The sequence below is a fragment of the Bos indicus genome, chromosome 9, assembly GCF_029378745.1.
Source record: "Bos indicus isolate NIAB-ARS_2022 breed Sahiwal x Tharparkar chromosome 9, NIAB-ARS_B.indTharparkar_mat_pri_1.0, whole genome shotgun sequence".
Classification (NCBI taxonomy): Eukaryota; Metazoa; Chordata; class Mammalia; order Artiodactyla; family Bovidae; genus Bos; species Bos indicus.
Window position 1 is genome coordinate 104,479,094 of NC_091768.1, and position 24,692 is coordinate 104,503,785.

Here is a 24,692-nt window from a genome sequence, read left to right on the forward strand (position 1 = left end):
TTAACATCTTCAGAATAAATCAGTTCTATCAAAGATTGGAGTAAAACATCTGTCTTTATACCATAAATCTTTCATAGCAAGTACCAAACTTTTAAAAGAATTCAGATGTTAAAACCTCCCAACTTGGTTTCAAGGTAAGTTTGCTTTCTCTAGAAAAAGTGTGCACAGAAGAAGCCGCAGAGTCTGGCTATCAAACCAGAGTGAAGCCTCTGGACCCTCTGGACCCTCCTTCAGAGTGAAGTCATCTGAGGAGAGGCTCGCCGGGGGTTCCAGACCCAGAGTCACTTCAAGAGGAAAAGCATCTATTTCAGCCTTCTTCCTCATTCGACTTTAAAACGCCTTTGTGGGCTTACCTGTAGACGTCGTCCTGACTCCATGTCCCCAAACAGCTATGGTTAACGTCTTCATGCCGGTCTGCATCTGTTGATTCTTTTAATGAATTGAAATCTTATTATATCCCACTTTTTTTAACTTTAATACTAGACTGTGAGGATATTTCCCAGATGATCTAATCTTTTAAGACATGATGTCTAATAAGCTGTATCATTTTCCAGAAATTATTAATCATAAATTGTAACCAGAAGTAAAGTTTCCAACTGTACCTTCACAGAGAAAGATGTACCAGCTTCCTTCTCGCCTTTTTGGTGGGAGAGGTGACTGCATGGTCTTGACACTGCCTGTGACGCATGGGTCTGTTTCAGTTGTTGTACCCTTTCATTTAGAATTTGCTGCAGCCCAGAGCCTGTGCCTGTGAAGACACCTGGATTCAGCACACATTAGGCATCAGACAGGAAGCCTGCAAACCATGTAGAGAGAAGCAGTAGTTGAGTGTCAGGAAGCCTAATTTATGATACTGCTAATAAGTAGGACATCTGTTGCTCTTTATCTGTGAGCCCTGAGGGCTCTTGTTGTTAAAAAATATTCTAAATGAATCCAAGTTCAGAGACATTCTGTTCATGAAAGAATTTTCACATAATGTAAGAATTGAAATTTTAAGCCCCAAATTGTCCTGGCCCCTGGGTATTTTGATAATTGAAAATAATCTAGATTAGGGATTAGGTTAGCAGCTGTCTCCCTTTGGCCTGGAGCTGCTGTGACTGCCAATCCACCTTCCAGGCTGCACCCGCACCCAGGAGAGCCTCTCAGTCTGTGCTTGCCGGCACTCACAAGACATGTCTTTCAGCTGATGTCATTAAAACAAAATAAACCCTAAGCAAATCACAGTGCAGTTTGTATCTTTGCACTTGATGCTTTAGCCTGACTGACAGATCTGTGTGCAGGCTCCTTGCTTTGCTTTAGAATTTCATTTGCTATTATGTACCAAAAAGAAGTATGGGCTCCCATTCACTTCCTACAGGTCCTTCCTCAGGACATCTGCATGTCTAGTCACTTCTCATGCAGTCATTTGGAACCTATAGCCTTATTTCCCAGTCTTAGAAATAGAATTTTTTTATATGTAGGTTTCCTGTCTAAATGTTTAACATTCTATTCGTTTTGTTTTTGCTAATTTGATACCACTACTGCTTCTAGAAATTTCACTTCTTTGTTGCTTATTTGTATAACTTTGAAGTAAATCTCTCATTCCTTAGACTAGAAGAGTAGACTTCCATGAATATCATTTCCCCCCTTCATAAGTAAATTCTAACTTGTCAGTAAAATATTTTATGTTCATTTAGCATGCTTAAGTAAAGCCATTGAGTTGATAAAATCTTTACTACATTTGGAAAACCAGTGCAGTTATTTTTTTTTCTAATTTTGGTGGTGGTATATTATCTCTGCAGTTAAGTCTTCTGATGAAGGTTCCATATATCAGTTTTAAAATGAAAATAAAAGTATTATTATTCATAATGAAATGTAATTTCACTTTTTAAAAGTTATTTAGAAGACATTTTACAATCCAACATATTGGGATCTTTGTGAAGAAAAAGGATGTTAAATTTTGTCAGATGCCTTTTCTGCATCTATTGAGATAATCATATAATTTTTCATTTTCATTTTGTTATTGTGGTATATCACATTGATTGATTTGGGAATGTTGAACCATCCTTGCATTCCTGAGATAAGTTCCAGGTGCTCAAGGTGTACAGTCTTTTTAGTGTACTATTGAATTCAGTTTGCTGATATTAAGTTGATGGAAAAGTTTTGGACCGTGAATTTTAAATCATTATAACTAGGCTCAAACACTTCTTTATTAATCAAAATAGGAGCCATTGCAATCAATACATTTCTACCAGTGAGAAATAAGCTTATTTCTGTAGCATAAAAATCCATGCTTTGGGATTTGACGAATTCTTGGAAAGCGTTTTCTGCCTCCTCCTGGCTGTGGAAGTGTTTCCCCTGCAAGGCGTGGTTGAGATGTGTGAGGAAGTGGTTGTTGGCTGGCACTCGCCTGCTGTGACCATGGTGCACCCGCAAAGCTTCATAACCCGGTCCTTCCAACTTTGAAGCGGTGGTTGTGCAATGTGCAGCCTGGTGTTGTCGTGGAGAATTGGGCCCTTGTGTTGACCAGTGTGGGCTGCAGGCGTTGCAGTTTTTGGTGCATCTCATCGATTTGCTGAGTGTGCTTCTCAGATATAATGGTTTTAGCGGGATTCAGAAAACTGTAGTGGATCAGCCCAGCAGCAGACCACCATGGTGAATGGGGACCACAGTTACCATGACCTTGTTTTGGTGCAAGTTTGGCTTTGGGAAGCACATCACCAGTTGTATAAAATCTACTCTTCGTTGCATGTCACAATCCAACCAAGAAATGGTTCGTTGTTGTGCAGAATAAGAGAAGATGACACTTCAAAGTGACGATTTTTTAATCTTTGGTCAGCTCACGAGGCACCCATTTATCGTGTTTTTCACCATCCCAATTTGCTTAATGCCAAATGACTGTAGAATGGTCGATGTTGAGTTCTTCAGCAACTGCTTATGTAGTTGTAAGAAGGTCGTAAGAAGGTCACCTTCAGTGGTGGCTTTCAGCTGGTCATGGTCAACTCCCAATGGCCGGCCCTTGCGCTCCTCATCTTCAGGGCTCCCGTCTCCTTTGCACAACTTCTTGCACCACCACTGCACTGTCCAATCCATAGAGTTGCAAAGAGTTGGACACGATCGTGCGACTGAGCCCACACACATGCTTTGTTGAGGATTTTTGCATCAGTAGTCATTAGGGATATTGGCCTGTGATTTTCTTTTCTTCTGGTGTCCTTGGCTGTTTTCAGTATCAGGGTGACGCTATCCTTGTAAAATGAGATTGGCAGTATTCCTTTCCCTTCAGTTTTTTGAAAGAGTCTAAGAAGGGTTAGCATTAATTCTTCCTTGAATGTTTAATAGAACTCACCAGTGAGGCCATTTGGTCCTGAGCTTTTGTTGGAATGCTTTTAGTTCCTGGCTCATTGGTCTGTTCTGATGTCTGTCTCATTGTAATTCAGTCTTGGTAAGTTCAGGCTTCCCAGGTGGTGCTAATGTTAAAGAGCAGGCCTGCCAGTGCAGGAGACATAAGAGACGTGGGTTTGATCCCTGGGTCCGGAAGATCCCCTGGAGGAGGGCATGGCAACCCACTCTGGTATTGTCCTAGAGAACCCCATGGACAGAGGAGCCTGGCGGGCTAGTCCATGGGGCTGCACAGAGTCAGACAAGACTGAAACAATGCACACACACACTCTCTGCCGTGTTTGGACTTAGTATGTTCTTTTCCTAGTTCTTTCAAGTGCAACGTTACATGGTTTGAGATCTTTCTTTTTTAATATACGGCTTTATTGCTATAAACTTCACTCTTAGAACTGCTTTTATTGCGTTAAGTTTTTTTATGTTGTGTTTCCATTTTTGCTTGCCTGAAGATACATTTTGATTTTCCTTTTGATTTCTTCCTTGACTTATTGCTTGGTCAAGAATGTGTTAGTTTCCACAGATTTGTGAATTTTCCAGTTTTCCTCCTCTTATTGATTTCTAGTTTCATAGCATTGTTACCCTTGGGCAAATTCCAGGAGATGGTGAGGGATAGGGAAGCCTGGTGTGCTGCAATCCATGGAATTACAAAGAGTCGGACATGACTTAGTGACTGAGCAATAACAACAGTTGTTATTGGAAAATACACTTGATGTAACATTAGCCTTAAATTTTTAAGATTTGTTTTGTGGACTAACATATCAGTCCTAGAGAATATTATGTTGTTTTTACCTAAGAAGACTGTATATTCTGCTATTGGTTGGAAATGTTCTACATAAGTCTGTTAAGCCCACTTGATATAAACCAGTTCAAGTTCAGTGTTTATTGATTCTCTTTTAGGATGATTCTACTACCCATTGTTAAAAGCAATTATTGTCAGTACTAATATTATGATATTATTACATTGCTATCTGTCTCTCTCTTTAGTTTTAATTTATTTTAGTTTTAATATTTTCCTTATATATTTACATTTGTACGTTTACATTTATTTATATATGTCCATTTTAACATCCTTTCATGATAAAAACTTTCAACAAATTAAGTATAAAAAGAATGTACCTCAACATAATAAAGGCCGTATATGACAAATCCACAGCTGACATCATACATGATGGCGAATGATTGAAGGCTTTTCCTCTAAGACCAGCAATGTGACAAGGGTGCCCACTGTCACTATTTCTATGCAACATAATACTTTCTAGCCGGAGTAGTTAGGCAAGAAAAAGAAATAAAAGACATCTACATTGGAAAGGAAGAAGTAAAACCTGTTTGCAGATGTCATGATCTCATATATAGAAAACCTTAAAGACTCCACCAGAGAAGTGTTAGAATAAGTAAATGATTGTAGGATATAAAGTCAGCATACAAAAAAGCAGCTGGATTTCTGTACACTGACAACAGAGTTGGACCATAAAGAACGTTGAGTGCCAGGTAGTTGATGCTTTCAAATTGTGGTGCTGGAGAAGACTCGAAAGAGTCTTTTGGACTGCATGGAGATCAAACCAGTCAATCCTAAAGGAAATCAGCCCTGAATATTCATTGGAAGGACTAATGCTGGAGCTGAAGCTCCAATACTTTGGCCACCTGATGTGAAGAACTGACTCATTGGAAAAGACCCTCACGATTGGAAAGATTGAAGACAAAAGGAGAAGGGGGCAGCAGAGAATGAAATGGTTGATGACATCAGTGACTCAATGGGCAAATTTGCCCAAACCCTGGGAGATAGTGGAGGAGGACAGAGGAGCCTGGTGTGCTGCAGTCCATGGGGTTGCAAAGAGTTGGACACAACTTATCAACTGAACAACAACAGCAGAGTATCAAAAAAAGAAGAGAACAATTCTATTTATAAGAGCATCAAAAAGAATGACGTACTTAGAAGTAAGTTTAACTAAGAGGTAGCAGATCTGCTTACTGAAACTTACAAAACAGTGATGAAAGAAATTGAAGAGGACACAAACAAATGGAAAGATACCCCGTGTTCATGGGTTAGAAGAATTAATATTGTTAAAATGTCCATTCTTCCCTGAGTGATTTACAGACTCAATACAGTCTCTACCAAAATTCCAGTGGCATTTTACAGAAGTAGAACAAACAATCCTAAAATTTGCATGGAACCACAAAATACCCCACATAGCCAAAGCAATATTGAGAAATGAGAAAAGAGCTTGGAGGGTCACATTTCCTGATTTCAAACTATATTACACAGTAAAGTAACCAAAACTACAGTTTTGGTATAAAAGCTGACATATACATCAGTAGAACAGAATAAAAAGCCCCCAAATAAACCCTTATACATTAATCAACTAATCTTCCACAAGGTCTCTAAGAAGTCTCATCAATAAATGATGTTGGGAAAACTGGATAGTCACATAACAATGAAGTTGAACCTTTACAGCATACACAAAAATCAATTTGAAATGTGTTCAAGACTTAAATAACCTAAATTTTTGAAATTCTTAGAAGAAAATGTAGGTAATAACCTTGACATTCATCTTGGTAGTATTTTTTTTCCTTTTGGATGTGACATCAAAAAGCACAGGCAGCAAAAGTAAAAATAAACAAGTGGAAGTACATCAAACAAAAGCAGAAGGAATAATGAAGAAAATGAACAGCCAGCCTCCAGAACGGTTTAGAGTATTTGCAAACCATACCTAATAAGGAGGTAATATCCAAAATATATAAGGTACTCATATAACTCATTAGCAAGAAAGCAGATAATTGGAAAAATGGACAAAGGAATAGACTATTATCAAAAGAAGACATACAAATGGACAGCAGGTATATGAAAAGATGTTCAGTATTATTGATATCAGGAAAATGCAGATCAAATCCACAAGGAGATATCACCTTACAACTGTCAGAATGGCTCTCATCAAGACGAGACAACAAATGTCAGTGAAGATGTAGAGAGAAAGGAATCCTTGTACACTTGTGAATGTAAAATAGTACAGCTACTATAGAAAACAGTATAGACGTTTCCTCAAAAAATTAAAAATAGCACTACCATATGATCCAGCGATCCCAATTCTGCTGGATATATCCAAAGGAAAGCAAATCAGTATCGCAGAGACACCTGCATTCCAGTGTCATTTCCACACTGTTCACAAGAGCCAAGCTATATAAATAACCTAATCATCCTTTATTCACTCATTTGATGAATGAATAAAGAAATTACGGTGTATATATATGAAAGGAATATCCAGTTTTTTGAAAAAAAAAAAAAAATTTGTTATTTGTGGCAGTGTTGATAAACTTGTAGGTCATTATGCTAAGTGAAGTAAGCCAAACACAAAAAGACAAGTACTACATGATACCACTTACATGTAGAATCTAAAAAAGTTGAACTTGTAAAGAGAATAGAATAGTGTTTGCCAGGGGCTGGAAGGTTGGAGAAATGGGAAAATATGTGTCAAAATGAACAACCTTTCAGTTATGAGATGAATGAGTTCCTGGGATTTGATGTGTAGCACGGCAGCCGTGTTGGTAATAATATAATATATACTTGAAATTTGCTAATAGAATGTTCTCACTCCCCCTACACACACACACAAATGATAACTGTGTGAAGTGATGGTTCAGCACAGGCACAGACACGTGCAGCACACAGACACATGCACAGCACACATGCAGATACATAGAGCACACGCAGACACATGCACAGCACACGTGCAGACACGCAGATGCATGCACAGCACATATGAAGGCACGCAGACACATGCACAGCACACGTGCAGACACGCAGACGCATGCACAGCACACGTGCAGACACGCAGACGCATGCACAGCACACGTGCAGACACGCAGACGCATGCACAGCACACGTGAAGACACGCAGACGCATGCACAGCACACGTGCAGACACGCAGACGCATGCACAGCACACGTGCAGACACGCAGACGCATGCACGGCACACATGAAGACACGCAGATGCATGCACGGCACACATGACACGCAGACGCATGCACGGCAGACACGCAGACACGCAGACGCATGCACGGCACACATGCAGACACGCAGACGCATGCACAGCACATGAAGACACGCAGACGCATGCACAGCACACATGAAGACATGCAGACGCATGCACAACACACATGAAGACACGCAGATGCATGCACAGCACACATGCAGACACGCAGACACATGCACAGCACACGTGCAGACACAGACACATGCACAGCACACATGAAGACATGCAGACGCATGCACAGCACACATGAAGACACGCAGACACATGCACAGCACACGTGCAGATAAATAGAGCACACGCAGACACATGCACAAGCAGGGGCTTTTTGGGGCTTCTTCCCATCATGGCAACTGGATACCAAGGTAAGTGCCCCTCAAGCTAAAGAACCAGGCAGAAGCCATGTCACCTTTTATAACCTAGTAAGTCATGCTCTTCTGCCATATTCTGTCATAAGGTAGCCAGAAAGGCGTCTAGCTTCAGGTGGAGATGAAATAGACTTTCCTCTCAGTGGGAAAGGAGTGGGGTTCTGGAAGAGCATAGGAGACAGTATTGCTGTGACCATTTGTGGAAATGCTCTCCTGAACGGAGCATTCCGCCCCGCCCCCCGTAAAAACCATGAACTTCAGCTCTTGTGTCATCTACCCCACCACCATGCTTTCTGCTGCCCTTCAGATTCTCCAGATGTGGGCTCCTGGCTCAGTCTTCCCAGCATGACTCTTGGGATGATTTGAACAGCCTTGACTCAATAGTCCCTCCAGCAGCCTGATGTTGGTCCCTCGTGCTCCCTTTCTGTAGCCTTCGCCAGCCCTGCTGTGCACTCAGTGCTCACCGGCCTCAAGGAATTTGGCCCCAGGCCCCACCAGCCGCATGGTCTCCCAGGCCTCTCTGCTTAGCTTCCCATGCTTCCTGATCCCAGGCACAGGTGACAGCTCTGCTTGCTGTACATTCTGTACACACACTCCCTCTTTGAAGGGCAAGTACATTTTTATTGAGGAAATAAAATGACTTTTAGAAATGATGAAAGTACTACATTCCACAATTCACAGGAGGAGAGTGATGTCAGGGAAGATGTGGAGTAGGAGGGTGTGGGCATGCGTCTGTCCACCTGAACACAGACACGTGCCCAGCACATGCACAGACATGTGCAGTACCCACACATGCAGCACACATGGAGACGTGCACGGCACATGCATACATTTAGCACACACACAGATACACACACGGCACACAGTGACATGTGCAGCACATGCAGACACATGCACAACACATGCACAGACATGTGAAGCACACATGCAGCACATGCAGACACGTGCAGCAGACATGCGGCTCGCACCTTCAGGTGTGATGCTCCCCCACTCCTGTCCTGCCCACCCCCTGCACGCCCAGGCCCTCCCACTTAGGAAGCCATCAGGTACTGGCAGGAAGGACCAGCAGCCCCAGAAGATGCAGGTGCCAGGGAGGCTCACTTGGCTTATGATCCAGACAGTCCAGTCAACACCTGCCTCTTCTGTCACTGTTGGAGAGAATTGTAAGTCACGTGTTCTTCCTTAAGTGGAAAAAGGTGATTTCCTGTGCCAATTTATTGTTCTAACGGTATTTGAATACTTGCAGACACACATTAGACTCCTTAAGCTCAGCAGCTCTTCCTTCATACAGCTTTCTGTGTAAGGCGTCCTGTGTGTGGAAGGAAACTACAAAGCAGACAGTGTCACAACCTCAGCAGCTCCCTGTGGCCGTGCTCAGAGGAGGGCTTTGATGGGGTGGCATGGTCAGCCCCATGCAGGGGCAGCACTGGGGCATCAGGGCCTTGCAGGGAGCAAGGCTTGGCCATGGTGCCTGGACGGGGGCTGGGCTGACCCTGCCCAGAGGCTGCGCACCCTGCGGCTGGGGTGCGGGGCTGTCCTCACTTCGTCCCCTCACCACCCGGGCTGCGGCCTCGCCACTGCTTCCTTGAACTGGAGCGCTTGGGGCCTGGGTTTCAGAAGGGCTCCTGCCGGAGCCGTGCAGCAAAAGCCTCTGTGGAAGGTGCATGTGGAACCTGAGGGGCGGGGAGGCTGTGTCTGTCTCAGTTCAAGTGGGTATTTCTAAAGCACTCATCGTGGTGGCGTCCCTCAGTCGTGTCTATTCTTCATGACGCTGTGTAGCCCGCTAGGCTTCCGTGTCCATGGGATTCTCCAGGCAAGAAGACTGGAGCGGGTTGCCACTTCCTCTTCCAGGGGATCTTCCTGACCCCAGAATCCAACCACATCTCTTTACCTCCTGCATTGCAGGTGGATTCTTTCACTGCTGAGCCACCAGAGAAACCCAAAGTACTCATTATTTGGGTTTAATACATCTGATTTCAGGTTTCAGAACCCAAACTTGGTTATGTTCATTTTTTCCCCCATTCTTTGAATTTCTTGTTTAAAGCTCTTCCAGGCCTCTGTTGCTGCTTAAGAAGAAAAATAAGTAGGAACCAATATTTCCTGGTTCACAAAAAGAAAAAAAAAGAAAACTGCAAAAGGAAAACAAAGGACATGTGAGGTGAGTCTGTGTTTTGTCTGTGATGCTGAAGCTTCAGCAGGCAACACGCAGGTGGCCAGACATCCTCACCAGGTCTTCAGTGTCAGTGTGGCTTGGTGCCCAGTGGATTCCTCGCCCGACCCATCCCGCTGGCTTGGGGATGAGCAGGCTCAAGGCCGTGCAGACTGTGATGTCAGACGAGGAACTGCATCCCTGGGAAAGCTGCAGCTCCATGTGGGCAGAGGGGACCCGGCCTGCCTGCCAGGTGTGTTCGGGGGCCCGGCAGTAACCTCCTCCTGTTTGATGCCAGCATGACCCACAGCTGAGCTGGCTGCCTCCCTGTTACTCTGGCAAAAGCTGACTCATGTTTTTTCTTCCATGGCTTCGTCTCCCAAGCGTTCCAGGAGCCCTTTGGGAAGCATTAAGGGCTGGAGGCTGGCTCTGCAGGGTTGGTCCCATCACACGAAGGTGATGTAGCCTGCAGTTGGCACACGTTCCCTCACATGAGCCACCTGCACAGGAGGTCCTGTTAGAAAAGTGACTCTCAATCTGGTGACACTCCAGACGGTGAGTTGTGCCTTGTCCGCAGGACCCTCACTGTCCCCAGGGCCCAGGCCAGGCCAAGCAGCCTCCCCCTAAGCCTGCCTCCTGTGGAAACAGTCCTGGTCTGCAGGACATGTATAGTTCTCAGTGAAAAAGCAGATAGCGAAGACCAGCTTTATTAGAGGTTAGATGAAAAAGTTACCTTGAGCCTTCTCTGTTGGGCAAGTCATCTATTCTAAAAAGAAAGAGAAGCAGCCACCTCTGCAAACCAGATTAGGCTCCATGTCCATGGTTCCTGGAAAGCTGCTCTCCTGGAGATCTAGGTCACAGGCCCACCAGACACAGGGTGGTCACGAGGGGTCCACGTGCCGGTGCTGACTACCAACCTCCGCGGACAGCAGCTCAGAGCCCACCTCTGCCTAGAGATGGGAGCTGGAGGAGGCAAGGGGGCGTGAGGGGAAGGGGTGGGCCCCAGGCTGCAGCCTCACACGCAGGCCCTGGTCTCCACTAGATGCACTGAATTTAGTAAAACTCCCACTCCAGTGTTCTTGCCTGGAGAATCCCAGGGACAGAGAAGCCTAGTGGACTGCTGTCTGTGGGGTCGCACAGAGTTGGACACGACTGAAGCAACAGCAGCAGCAGCATAGCCCAGCAAGGTTTGATGGGCTATAGGCTTTCTCACTGGCTGTGGCTACAGTCTTGTCTTCTCAGCCTGTGTTCTTTGAGGCACATCCAGCACTGAGAGTGAAACACTGTCCAAGACCTGTTTCTTGGTTTGATTCATCCTGTCAGCCCTCTGTGTTAGCAGCTGACTGAAGTGTGTAAAATGGCATGAGATATACTCTCCTATTCTGATCTGTGTAGTTGTTAAAATACAGGAAGAGCAGATAATTTGATTAATTTAGGCCACCAATCTGTCTATTGAGTCAAGCCACAGCCCTTAACTTCAGATCCAAATGAAGATAAAAGCCTTTCCATTGTGAAGAGATATTGAGACAGTCTGAGCCACTGACCTGCGTCTGGTGTGACCCCAACCTTCCTGTCCCCAGAGCAGCGTGGTGACAGGTCACGTGTGCTCAGGCGAGGGGAGTGCATATTTGCCTCCCAAGAAGGGAATTCTTTAGAAGCTTTGGCGTTAGCCCCGAAACAAGCTGCCTCTGAGAAGACAGTGCTGAAGTGCTGAAGGGGCTGTGACTCGGCAGTATTTTTTACGTCCTAGAGGACAATCGCCAACTTAAGGTTACAGAATTTTATTTCATTCTGAAAAGTCTTCCCCAAAGAGTCATACCCTTTTTTCCCCCTCAGAAATCCTTTTCTTCTTTGCTCTTTTCTGATATTCTAGGTTTCAGCATACTTCCTTCTGAAAATTGGACCTTTCCAAATCTTAAGGCTGATTTAGAGTTGTTTTTATCCAGGCTGGTGTGTAGTGAGGTTCAGTCTTTGACTCTCATGAACGTGCTCATAGCACATTATAAAGAGCTGGCTGTCAGTATTTCTGAGCTTGTGTGGACAGGTGTCAGGAGAGTGGCCTTATGTTCGGATACTGAGAGCTTCCTCATTCACGGAGTAGCAGCTGTTGTCGTGGTGGGCTCCCAGGTTTGCTGGACTCCAGCAAGTGCATGGAGATCATGGAAAACATGCCTCTCATCCCCTTAGGGACAGTTCTTCTTGCTGGTCTTAGGCCCCTTTACATCTGGAAACTGTGGAGGACTCTCAGTTACTGTATTAGAAATTTAAAATGATAAAAAGTTTAAATGCGTATTTATTAATTCATTTAAAAGTAAAAATACACCAACTACACGAGGACATTTCTTATTCCCAGTGGAAGCCCTGCATTGCCCCAGAGTTAGAAGAGCAGCAGTTGCTCTTTTGCAGACGCACTCAGTGTCCGGGTTTAGGAAAGACAGCCACCTGTCTGCAGGAGTGCGCTGCTCTCTGAGGGGTGGGCCAGCCACAGGCTTGTGGTTCAAGGGCAGGTGGCCCTCGTGGCCTCTTCAGAGATGTGTGGACAGTCTTCCTGGAAACGACCCCAAACTCTGCAGGCGGGAGTTCTCTGAAGGCAGCTGCCGTGGAACCCAAACCCCCTCAGTGACCTCGGTGAGTGCGTGTGATAGCCGCCCGTCTGCCCTGCCCTCTGGGTGCGCAGGTGTGTGACCTGCTTGGTCATGTGGGAAACACGGCTCGCTGAGGCCTGCGGCTCTGAGCGCCAGCGCACTCCCTCACGAGAGACAGCGGCCACGTTGTCGGCAGCCCCATCAGAGGTCTCTTCTGTGTAGACAACCTCCGGCAGCTGTGGCTCTCACAAGGACTCTGAATTCTGATTTTTGCTTGAAGTCTCAAATTTCATCATTGGCAACAAAACTGTTTTTGTATTGCTTTCCTGAAATGACAACTTTAGCACCTCTAGAGATGAAATGTGGGAAGAGTTGTAGGGTATAAATTGTAACAAAAGGGCCAAAAGCTCATGCAGGGAAGCCTGGAGGAGGCTGGATGGAGGGGTCAGAGCCCCAGGGTGCAGGACCACGGGGTGGGGGGCGGGTGCCACGTGCGTGGTGCAGCTGTTCTGTGGGCAGACACGCTGACATGACACTTGTGTGGGAGACTCTGTCCCCTGGGTCCAGGTAAGACTTGACTCTCCTCCTGTCTGTGCAAAGCTGCTTCTTAGCCAGGTAGCCCAAGGGAAGGGAGTGTCCGACTTGGGGCTCAGGACATGTTCAGAGTAACTGGAACAGAGGAACGTGTGGTGTGTTCTGCTTCCAGGGCACCTTTGGGAAGGGTGGCTGCTGACACCTGCCCTTGGAGCCCTGACACTTGAGACCTGGGCTCCCCAGCTGTCTAGAGTTTCTCAGGAGAGCTGAATCTTAGAAACACTGTCTGAGAAGCAAAGGTGTCGGAGCCCCTTGAGGTGGGGCTGCTGGGGTCAGGTTTTATCTCCACTTGCCCTGCAGGTGCTGGGGCCACCAGGAGTTTCCAGGGGACTTGCCTCTGAGCCTGGCCTGGGCCGTGCATCCCCCCTGCACTCAAGGCTCGTCAGCCGCAGGGCAGACTTGTCAGGGCCTGTAGGAGTCGATGACTCTGCCAGGGGCCGTGTCCCCAGAGGCCATGTGCTGTCACGGGGCCGCTGTGTGGGGTTGGCTCTTTCCCTTCGGCCCTGACATGCCCACACTGCGTGAGTCCATTCTGTGGCCTGTGGTCAGACCCCCACGGCCTGACTTCTGTGGACAGAAAGCATCAGAACTGAGGGCAAGGGAGGAGCAAGCAGTTCACTGCGGAGGAGACAGAAGGCATCCTGAAACCTTGCCAGCAGCGACCTCAACCACAGGAGCCAAGGAAGGATGTGGGACGTGAACTCTGGTCTGTTCTCAGAAGGTGACTGTCCTGTGCCTCGGTTTCCTCTGTCTCATGGTCACGTCACGTTGGAGCAAATGCAGCCCAAGCTCAGGGACCTTTGATGGGCTGTGAAATGGGTCAGGTTACATGAGAGATCCAGGGCAACTGATTCAGAACCACCTCTGACTTCAGACTTTTATGCAGGTAAGTTTGTTGCTAAAAAAGCAGATCAACCATGACTGCCAGCCCTTAGATCCGTCTGGTTTTGCTGCCCTGCATGGGCCTCGCTTCTGCTTGGAGAGCTCACCCTCGGGCAGGTATTCTGTCTGGTTGTGGAGGGCCCTGCACCCCTCCACACGGGCCCCTCCCGCCCCAGTGTGGCCACACCAAGACTGCTTCCTCCCACATGCTGCTGAGTTCAAAGCATTTTATTTGCATCATTTTTACTAGGGATGAATATTAGTAAACTTTTGTGGGTTCTTTTTTTTTTTTTTGCAAAGCCTAATAACTATTTCGGAGAAGGCAATGGCACCCCACTCCAGTACTCTTGCCTGGAAAATCCCATGGAGGGAGGAGCCTGGTAGGCTGCAGTCCATGGGGTCGCAAAGAGTCGGACACGACTGAGCAACTTTCACTTTTCACTTTCATGCGTTGGAGAAGGAAATGGCAACCCACTCCAGTGTTCTTGCCTGGAGAATCCCAGGGACGAGGGAGCCTGGTGGGCTGCCGTCTATGGGGTTGCACAGAGTCAGACACGACTGAAGCGACTTAGCAGCAGCAGCAGCAATAACTATTTAAAACAAACCAGTAAGAAAGCAACGCATGCTTTTTTTTTTTTTCTTTTTTAATTTAAGTGTAGTTGATGTTTACAATGTTGTTAGTTTCTGGTGTACAGCAGAGTGACTTACATGTTTATATGCATTTGTTTTCACATTCTCCATTATGCTTTACCACAGGATATTGAATATAGTTCACTGTTCTATACAGTAGGGTCTTGCTGTTTATCGTCCAGTATGTAGTAGCGTATAGCACGCTTCTAAAGTCAAGCTTTAGTGGGTGTGGTGGAGTTTGCTGAGATCACTGACACTGGCGTACTACAAGCACGCGTTGATGGGCTCTCCCTGACTGCCTGGTGGATGTTCAGCTCCCTCCTGCCTCCTGTCTCTTGTCTCTCTGTTTGAGTCTCCCTCTCCGCGGGGACCACACAAGCCTCCTCTTTACCTGGAATAAATGTTATCGTTTATTTTTCTAGCCGGTGGTGCTCAGGCCTTCTGATGGCTGCTCTTCCCCTGCCTCTGGCCCACGCAGGGTTCCAGTCCCGGTGGGTTCACCGTGGTGGCCAGGATGCCTGAGTTATGTCTGCTTTCTAAAACTTTTACTTCAGTCACAGAATGTCTCTCAGTGATGGTCGTTTCCAATTCAGTATCATCTGCACAAATTTTACCTGAAGCTTAGCTCTAGGAACCCTGAGAGTGGTCACTTGTTCATTGACTCACAATGCCTGCCACTGTAGGAGATGTGGGTTTGATCCCTGGAGAAGGAAATGGCAGCCCGCTCCAGTGTTCTTGCTGGGAGAATCCCATGGACAAGGGACCTGACAGGCTGCAGTCCGTGGGGTCACAGGGTCAGACTTAAACAGCAACAGATGAGCAACTACTGTGTGCCCCGTGCAGGGGCTGCTGGAGACGCGACCCAGGGCAGGTGACGTGTGACGCTGCCGGGCTTGGTGACAGTGTGACTGCTACCCGGCTTGGTGGAGAGGGGCCCCCGGGGGCTGTCCGGGAGGACGTGCCCCATAACCCTAGACGCGACCCAGGCCAGGTGACAGTGTGACCGCTGCCGGGCCAGGTGACAGTGTGACCGCTGCTGGGCTTCATGCAGGGGGCCCCGGGGGCTGTCCAGGAGGACGTGCCCCATAACCCTAGACGCGACCCAGGCCAGGTGACAGTGTGACCGCTGCCCGGCTTGGTGACAGTGTGACTGCTGCCGGGCCAGGTGACGTGTGATCGCTGCCCAGCTTGGTGACAGTGTGACCGCTGCTGGGCTTGGTGGAGGAGGCCCCGGGGGCTGTCCGGGAGGACGTGCCCCATAACCCTAAGCCCTGGGGCCCACATGGCCATCCCAGCTTCACCTCTGCCTCAGGTGGCCCAAGGCATCTCCAGAGTCTGGGTGTGGCCAGTGCACCCTGAAGGAAGGGCAATTGCTGTAACACTGTTGGTCATCAGCAGCCATTCTGAGGCCCCTTCTCCCCGGCACAGGGGTATTCTATAGGCCAGGGTGGAGGCTGATACTTAAACCTCCCAGAAAGGAAGTTTAATGACCAAATGCAGTGAATGTTTCCAAACAGCAGGAGACACAGAATCTCAGGGTCACACACTAGCTAGTGGCCAAGTGGCTGACCACGTGCTTCCCAACCTTGAGTTTAAAACGTCCCCACAGGGACCTGTCTCTGCCCCATCACTGCCCTGGAAATGCTTCAAAAGGTGTTTAATCCATCCCCCCACCCCATCCCGAAGGGAAGTGCGTTGCTCCTGTAAAGGTCGCAGGAACCAGCCTGGGAGGGGCAGGACTATTAACGAGGCTCTGGGCCCTGGCCGTCCTACGGCCGGCTCTGCTAACTGAGGCCCAACTGCACACACGGCGCTAATCCCCGTGACGGGGAGCAGAGGAGGAAACGTCCGGTTACCGAGGGGCGCCCCCCCAGCCTCCATCTGTGCCGTGGCCGGGCTTGCGGAGCATATGTTGCCTGTTGCTCACTGACCATCTGCTCGAGCTGCCGAAGTGTCCCTGTTACCATGACGACAGAGGCCTTGATTGGCGGTGGCAACACAAACACTCCCGGCTCAGGTTTCACTTTTATCTGTGCTCTGGAATGGGGCTGGGAGGGGTCAGGCTGCCTCCTGGCCTTCGGCCCCCTCCCTCAGTGCTCCCCCCGCCTCTGGCCTGCCCCACCCCCCACCCCCTATCCCCTGCGGAGCAGCTACGGTTGGGAGTTAACGAACCTGAGAGCTGGATGGCGGTGAGTTTCTGTTCCCCTGGCACCTGGCAGGTGACTCCAGGGTGGACGTTCCCCAGATTTCAGGCCGTTGTCTGAGGGTGCGTCTCTGCCCGCAGGGAGAGCGCCAGCTGCCGGGACACTGCCCCTCGGCCAGGGAATGTCTGCCACCCGTGCAGTTGGGGGAGCTGGTTTAATGGAACAAATGAGTGGGCTTTGTCAGCCATTAGCAGGACCACTTCATAGACCCTGTCGTGGGGGCCACGTCCTGCCAGGGGAGGTTCCCTGGGGGCACAGCTGCGGTGCTTCCGAGAGAGTTGGTGCTTTCAGGTGGGACTGAGACCCTGCTGAAGGGAGTGCGGGGGTCCCAGCCCCCACAGGAGGCTCGGCCCTCCTCTACCCAGGTGTCAGTGCTGGGACGAGAGCCCCCAGTGGGAAGGAGGGGTCTGAGGCAAAACCAGACCTCTGTTAAGTCCCCCAAACTGGGTTCCTTTCCTGGTGAGCGTTGTGCCAGAAGAGAAGGAAGGATTTCTTACTTGCAGCAACTCAGGAGAACACCAGGGACCCTTCCCAAAGCAGCAGAATCGGGGAGCTTTAAGCTAAGTGCCCATGTACCTTTGTGATGCGGCTGGAGCAGAGGAGAGTCCAGCACAGCACTGGGACGAAGGTGGACAGAGGCCGGGCTTCAGCCGACTGGAGTCGGGAGGGTCAGCATCATCCCTCAGTGCTCCAGGCTGGGGCCTCAGTCTCTGCAGAGCAGTTCAAAGCCTGCATCAGGTTGTCCCTTACATCTCGCAGGAGGAATGGACTGTTTTATCGCTGGACTGTTGCTTCTTGGCTGCTTTCCCTTCATTCCTACGTTCCCCACCGTCATGAAGATCATTAAATACTGAGACCTGTTTGAAGGCAGGCACTGTGTCCAGGCTCAGATCACAAAAGATTTGGGCCAAAAATGGCTTCTTATCTGAGAAAGCCATGCCTGGTTCTTTCTCCTGGGATCCCTGCCTTTTCTGCTTGTGCGTGCATGTGTGCGTGCTAAGTCACTTCAGTCATGTCTGACTTTTAGTGACCCCATGGACTGTAGCCCACCAGGCTCCTCTGCTTCTCCAGGCAAGAATACGGAGTGGATTGCCATTTACTTCTCCAGGGAATCCTCCCGACCCATGGATTGAACCCGCATCTCCCATCTGCCTGCATTAGCAAGAGGGTTCTTTACCAGCAGGGCCACCTGGGAAGCCCCCCCGTCTGCCTACAGTTACTTTAATTTTTGAGCCCTTAGAACTGAGGAACACCGAGTCAATTGTTTTTCCCCCTGGCTCTCTTCAGGGACCAGCTCTGGCCTCCAGCTGCTCGTGTCCTCAGGGCGAGCATGTGTGGCCAAGGTGTTGCCACCAGCCCTGCCCAGACCTGCACGTGGAGCCCACCCCCCAGGCTTATCAGAAAAGGGCAGAGCGTGGCAGCCCCTCCCTCATATTCTCTGTGTTGGTGGAACCACTCAGAGCCAGGACCAGGCAGAAGGGCCGCACAAGGTCCACGCTGGGATTTCTGGGGCCCTTCCGTGCTTTGTGTGGCCGGATCTGGTGTGGGCAGGAGTGGATGCCCAGGCAGGACCTGGGGCGTCTCGTGAGTCACTGGGAAGTCAGGGCCCCCGAGAGAGTCCACACGGGCTAAGGAGAAGCCGCCTGTGGGATGAGTGGTCTCATGGCCGGCCTCATCCCCGAGCCCCTCCCGAGGCGCCTGCCCAGCACCGAGCCCTGGGCTGCCTTGTGTGCACCGGTAGCTGGGGGCAGGGCCCCAGAGTTGCACAGAATCTGCTGTAAAGGTTCACTTGTGGCTCTAGGACGTGGCATCCTCTGAGACCCAGGGGCTTGGTGTCACTGCGAGGTCTCAGTACCCGGTCGCTTCATCAGCCTGGCCTCCCCATCACACTGCCCAGGGCTCACTGGCCACGCTCTGACCCGGCCCCCAGCTGCCTCCCTTCAGCCTCCGGTCACCCGACTTCCCCGAAGCCTGCAGCAACTACCCAGTGTGTGACAGCAGGCAAGTCCTGCCGCTTTCTGGACACAGGAAAGCAGGTGCTTGGCTGCTTATAAATTACGTTTTCTTGGCCATTCACCATTGCAGCTTGAGAGCATAGTGTTATTTAAAAAAAAATTAAAACCTGGCCTTCAGCTTCCAAATTAACTAACAAGTATTACTAGATACCAAATGGCCTTATGAGCAAGTCAAACGTGGTATTTTACCAAAAGCAAAACTGCTATTTAGACTTTATTATCTCACCTGCTTTTAAAAATAGAAGTTTCTTTGTCATAGCTTGTATACCTTCTAATGTCTAAAAGCTGCACGTAGAAGACCCACTTCCAGATCACTTGGGTACAGGGTGGGAAAGGCTAACTCCCACCGTGCCGCTTGCCCGTCGGTTCCAACTGTGTTTAAGCCGTCGCAGACATAGGAAGAAAGCAGACAGCATTGACACCAAGAGATCGACAAAAGGAAGGCTGTCAACTAATCTAATGCATAAGTAGCAGTGTGAAAATCCTAAATAAATAATCAGAGAACAGAATCCAGCAGTGTGTTAAGAGGATCATATACTAGTGAGTACTAAGCATTTTTTCCCAATGAAGTAGGAATGGGTCAATACTAGGCCTGTAGATATAAATCGCCATTTAGTGGAGCAAAAGATAAAAATAGTCTCTGTAGATGCTGACAAACGAATGAAATTCACATACACTCTGCTTTTAAAATGCTCCTAATAAAATAGAGGTTGATGAGTATGCCTTTAGTGTCATCAATGCTGTCTCAGCCTGAAAGCTCGCACCCTGGGGACCCTGGAAACAGCACCCCCCCCCCAATATCAGAAAGAAGATATTGTTTCTGATATCACACTGTTCTGGCCAGCTCGTGCAGTTTAGTCAAAAGACAGAAACAAAGTACCACAATGGGAAAGGATGAGATAAAGTGATTTCTTATATATTATTTCATTGTATATTTGGAAAACCATAGAGAAGCAGCTGGGGAAAAAATGTACAAAATAAAAGAGAATTTGACAAAGTAATTAGTTAGCAGCCTTCCTGTTTGGAAACCACTAGGAGCTATGATAGGAAAAAAAAAAAAAAAAAAAGGTTGCTTTTATCACAGCATCAAAAAAAAAAAAAAAGATAAACTATCTGATGCTGTGGTTAGGAAGAGATGAGAAGCAGGGACAGAGGGAGCAGCGCCTGTGCGCGAGGGCGAGAGCACATGTCGTGGAGAGGCCAGTTGCAAGTTAATCTGTACACGTCGTGCACTCCCAACTGAAGTGTTGACTCTTTTTAACTAGACAGGTTAAATATAAATTTGTATGAAAAAATAGAAGTAGGCAAGACCTAAAATAAAATAATGATGGGATTAGCCCCATCCGATGTTAAAACACATTACAAAGTTACATCTTAAACTTCTGTTACTGGCAAATGGATAATTAGGAAGTCCAGAAAACAGATCCAAATACATGTAATTTATGATAAAAGTGTTTGAATCATTGGGCAACATGATTTTCCTGTACTGATGTCATGTGGGCAAACATCATGGAAAACTAAAAAGTTAGGTCTGTACCTCATCAAAGTAAATTCCAGAAAGATCAACAGTCTAAATGCAAAAGAGAAACAGACATGTACAGAAAGAAACCACAGGAGGATTTTTTTCTGTTGACATATGGAAGGCCTCCCCTTCATGGATCACAGCCTTGTGGCAAAGGGGCTTATCTAACTCAATGAAACTCTGAGCCTGCCTTGCAGGGCCACTCAAGACAGATAGGTCCTAGTGAAGAGTTCTGACAAAACGTGATCCACTGGAGGAGGAAATGGCAGCGCACTCCAGGGTTCTTGCCTTGAGAACCCTGTGCACAATATGAAAAGGCAAAAAGGCATGAGACTGGGAGATGAGCCCCCTGGGTTGGGAAAGGTCCAGTACGCTACTGGGGAAGAGCAGAGGGCACTTATTAACAGCTCCAGAAAGAATGAAGTGGCTGGACCAAAATGGAAAGAATGCTTAGTTTTGGATGTGTCTGGTGGTGAAAGGAAAGTCTGTTTCTGTAAAGAACAATATTGAATAGGAACCTGGAATGTTAGGTGCATGAATCAAGGTAAATTGGATGTGATGAAGCAGAAGATGGCAGAGAAGGAAATGGCAAACCACTCCAGTATTCTTGCCTAGAGAATCCCATGGACAGAGGAGCCTGGCGGACTGCTGTCCGTAGGGTCGCACAGAGTCGGACACGACTGAAGCAACTTAGCATGCATGCATGCATTGGAGAAGGAAATGGCAACCCACTCCAGTATTCTTGCCTGAAGAATCCCAGGGACAGAGGAGCCTGGTGGGCTGCTGTCTATGGGGTTGCACAGAGTTGGACACGACTGAAGTGACTTAGCAGCAGCAAGCAGAAGATGGCCAGACTGAACATTGACATTTTAGGAATCAGTGAACTAAATGGACGGGAATGGGCAGATTTAATTCAGATACCATTATATCTACTACTGTGGATAAGAATTCCTTAGAAGAAATGGAGTAGACCTCATAGTCAACAAAAGAGTCTGAAATGCAGTACTCAGGTGCAATCTCAAAAACAACAGAATGGTCCTCTCAGACAATTTCCAGGGCAAACCATTCAACATCACAGTAATCCAAGTCTATGCCCCAATTGCTGATGCTAAAGAATGTGAAGTTGAATGGTTCTATGAAGACCTATAACACCTAGAATTGACGCACACACAAAGATGCCCCTTTCATCATAAGGGATTGAAATACAAAAATAGGAAGTTAGGAGATACCCCCCAAAACAGGCAAGTTTGACCTTGGCGTGCAAAATAAAGCAAGGCAAAGGCTAACAGAGTTTTGTCAAGAGAACATGCTAGTCATAGCAAACACCCTTTTCCAAACTCAAGAGACAACTCTACACATGATGTCACTAGATGGTCAACACTGAGATCAGATTTATTATGTTCTTTGCAGCTGAAGATGGAGAAGCTCTATACAATTAGCAAAAACAAGACTGGGAGCTGACTGTGGTTCAGATCATGAGCTCCTTATTGCAAAATTCAGGCTTAAATTGAAGAACATAGGGAAAACCACTAGACCATTCAGATATGATTAAATCAAATCCCTAGTGATTATACCAGGGCTTCCCTGGTGGCTCAGATAGTAAAGCATCTGCCTGCAATGCAGGAGACCTGGATTCAATCCCTGGGTCAGGAAGATCCCCTGGAGAAGGAAATGGCAATCCACTCTAGTACTCTTGCCTGGGAAATTCCATGGATGGAGGAGCCTGGTAGGCTACAGCCCATGGGGTTGCAAAGAGTCATACATGACTGATCAACTTTCCTTTCCTTTCTAATGATTATACAGTGGAGGTGATTAATCAATTTAAGGGATTAGATCTGGAAGACAAGAGTGCCTGAAGAACTATGGGTGGAGGTTGATAACACTGTATAGGAGGTGGTGACCAAAACCATCCCAAAGAAAAGAAATGCCAGCAGACAAAGTGGTTGTCTGAGGAAGCTTTACAAATAGCTGAGAAAAGAAGAGAAGTGAAAGGCAAGGGAGAAAGGGAAAGATATGCTCAACTGAATGCGGAGTTCCAAAAACAGGAAGGAAAGATAAGAAAGCCTTCTTAAGGGTACAATGAAAAGGAATAGAGGAAAACAATAGAATGGGAAAGACTAGAGATCTGTTCAAGAAAATTGGAGATATCAAGGGAGCATTTCATGCAAAGATGGGCATGATAAAGGACAGAAATGGTATGGACCTAACAGAAATAGAAGATATTAAGAAGAGGTGGCAAGAATATACAGAACTATACAAAAAAGGTCTTACTGACATGGTGACCATGATGGTGTGATCACTCACCTAGAGTCAGACATCCTGGAGTGTGAAGTCAAGTGGGCCTTAGGAAACATCACTGTGAACAAAGCTAGTGGAGGTAATAGAATTCCAGCTGAGCTATTTCAAATCCTAAAAGATGATGCTGTTAAAGTGGTGCACTCAGTATGTCATCAAATTTAGAAAACTCAGCAGTAGCCATAGGACTGGAAAAAGTCAGTTTTCATTCCAATCCCAAAGAAGGGCAATGCCAAGGAATGCTCCAGCTACTATACAATTGTACTCATTCCACATGCTAGCAAGGTTATGCTCAAAACCCTTCAAGCTAGGTTTCAGCAGTACATGAACTGAGAACTTCCAGATGTACAAACTGGACTTTGAAGAGGCAGAGGAAACCAGAGATTGAATTGCCAACATCAGTTGGATCATAGAAAAGCAAGGGAATTTCAGGAAAATGTTTATTTCTTCACTGACTACACTAAAGCCTTTGACAGTGTGAGCACAACAAACCGGAAAATTCTTAAAGAGATGGGAATACCAGACCACCTTACCTGCCTCCTGAGAAACCTGTATGCAGGTCAAGAAGCAACAGTTAGAACTGGCCATGGAACAATGGACTGGTTCATATTTGGGAAAGGAGTACGACAAGGCTGTACTTGTCACTCTGTTCATCACCCTGCTTATTTAACTTCTATGCAGAGTACATCATATGAAATCCCAGGCTGGATGAATCCCAAACTTAAGACTGCCAGGAGAAATATCAGCAACCTCTTGTATGCAAATGATAACACCCTAATGTCAGAGAGTGAAGAGGAAATCAAGACCCTCTTGATGAGGGTGAAAGAGGAGAGTGAAAAAACTGACTTGAAACTCAATATTCAAAAAGCTAAGATTGTGGCATCAGGTCCCCTCACTTCACGGCAAAGAGAAGGGGGATAGTAGAAGCAGTAATATATTTTCTTTTCTTGGGCTCCGAAATCACTGCAGATGATGACTGCAACCATGAAATGAAAAAGACACTTGCTCCTTGGAAGAAAAGCTTTGACAAGCCTAGACAGAATATTAAAAAGCAGAGACGTCACTTTGCCAACAAAGATCTATATAGTCAAAGCTATGGTTTTTCCAGTAGTCAAATATGGATGTGGGATTTGGACCATAAAGAAGGCTGAGCACCAAAGAATTGATGCTTTTGAACTGTGGTGTTGGACAAGACTCTTGAGAATCCCTTGGACTGCAAGATTAAACCAGTCAGTCCTAAAGAAAATCAATCCTGAATATTCATTGGAAGGACTGAAGCTGAAGTGCCAATACTTTGGCCATGTGACGTGAAGAGCTGACTCATTGGAAAAGACCCTGATGCTGGGAAAGATTGAAGGCAAATGCAACAGAGGATGAGATGGTTGGATAGCATCACCTACTCAATAGACATGAATTTGAGCAAACTCTGGGAAATAGTGGAGGACAGAGGAGCCTGGCATGCTGCAGTCCATGTAGTCGCAAAGAATTGGACACCACTTAGCAACTGAACAACAGTGGAAGGCCTAAATATAACACAAAACCCAAAAGCCATAATGTTAGGGGAAAAAATACTATGTAAGGATAAAAAAAGATGCTGCATTAATCAAAATCATCACCATAAGCCAAGCAGAAGATAATGGTAAGCTGTAAAAGTAGGTCAATAAGGAAAAGGAGGCAAAGAGGTCACCTGAGGTGGAGATGTGTGTTGCCCTTAAACACATGAGAAAATGCCCAGCTTTTCTCATAAAACTTCCTGAGTGACCATATTCCCCTTGGTCATGCTAAGGGCAGGGGGCTCGCCTGTACCTTTGGTACCAATGCAAAATCCATCCCTTCTGATGGAAGAAAATTTGGTCGTGTCCTTCAGAATCCTACTTCTGTGGGTGTGTCCACAGGTTCAGCCACACAGAGTGGCTGCTTTGGCTGTGCTGCCCATGGGGCCACCCTCACTCACAGATACGGGTGCGGTCACCTGCCCACCAAACAGTCCTGCCGAGTGGATCACGGAGTCCAGCGTCGTGGCCACCAGAGTCTGCACCTGAGACTCA

At 47.2% G+C, this 24,692-nt stretch overlaps 1 protein-coding gene across 3 annotated transcripts in view; it reads left to right on the top strand.

Moving 5' to 3' along the window:
* FAM120B (family with sequence similarity 120 member B) overlaps positions 1-24,692 on the top strand; it is a 121,317-nt gene that overhangs the window by 65,838 nt on the left and 30,787 nt on the right. The window contains exon 8 of one of the 3 annotated variants that reach the window (XM_070796592.1): positions 78-19,547. The exons of 1 other annotated variant lie outside the window; for it this stretch is intronic. In XM_070796592.1, the coding sequence (XP_070652693.1) occupies positions 78-112 (35 nt within the window). In that variant the 3' untranslated portion in view covers positions 113-19,547. Of the gene's footprint in view, positions 1-77; positions 19,548-24,692 lie in introns of those variants that run through there. One more of the 3 variants, XM_070796591.1, reaches the window with a different exon arrangement.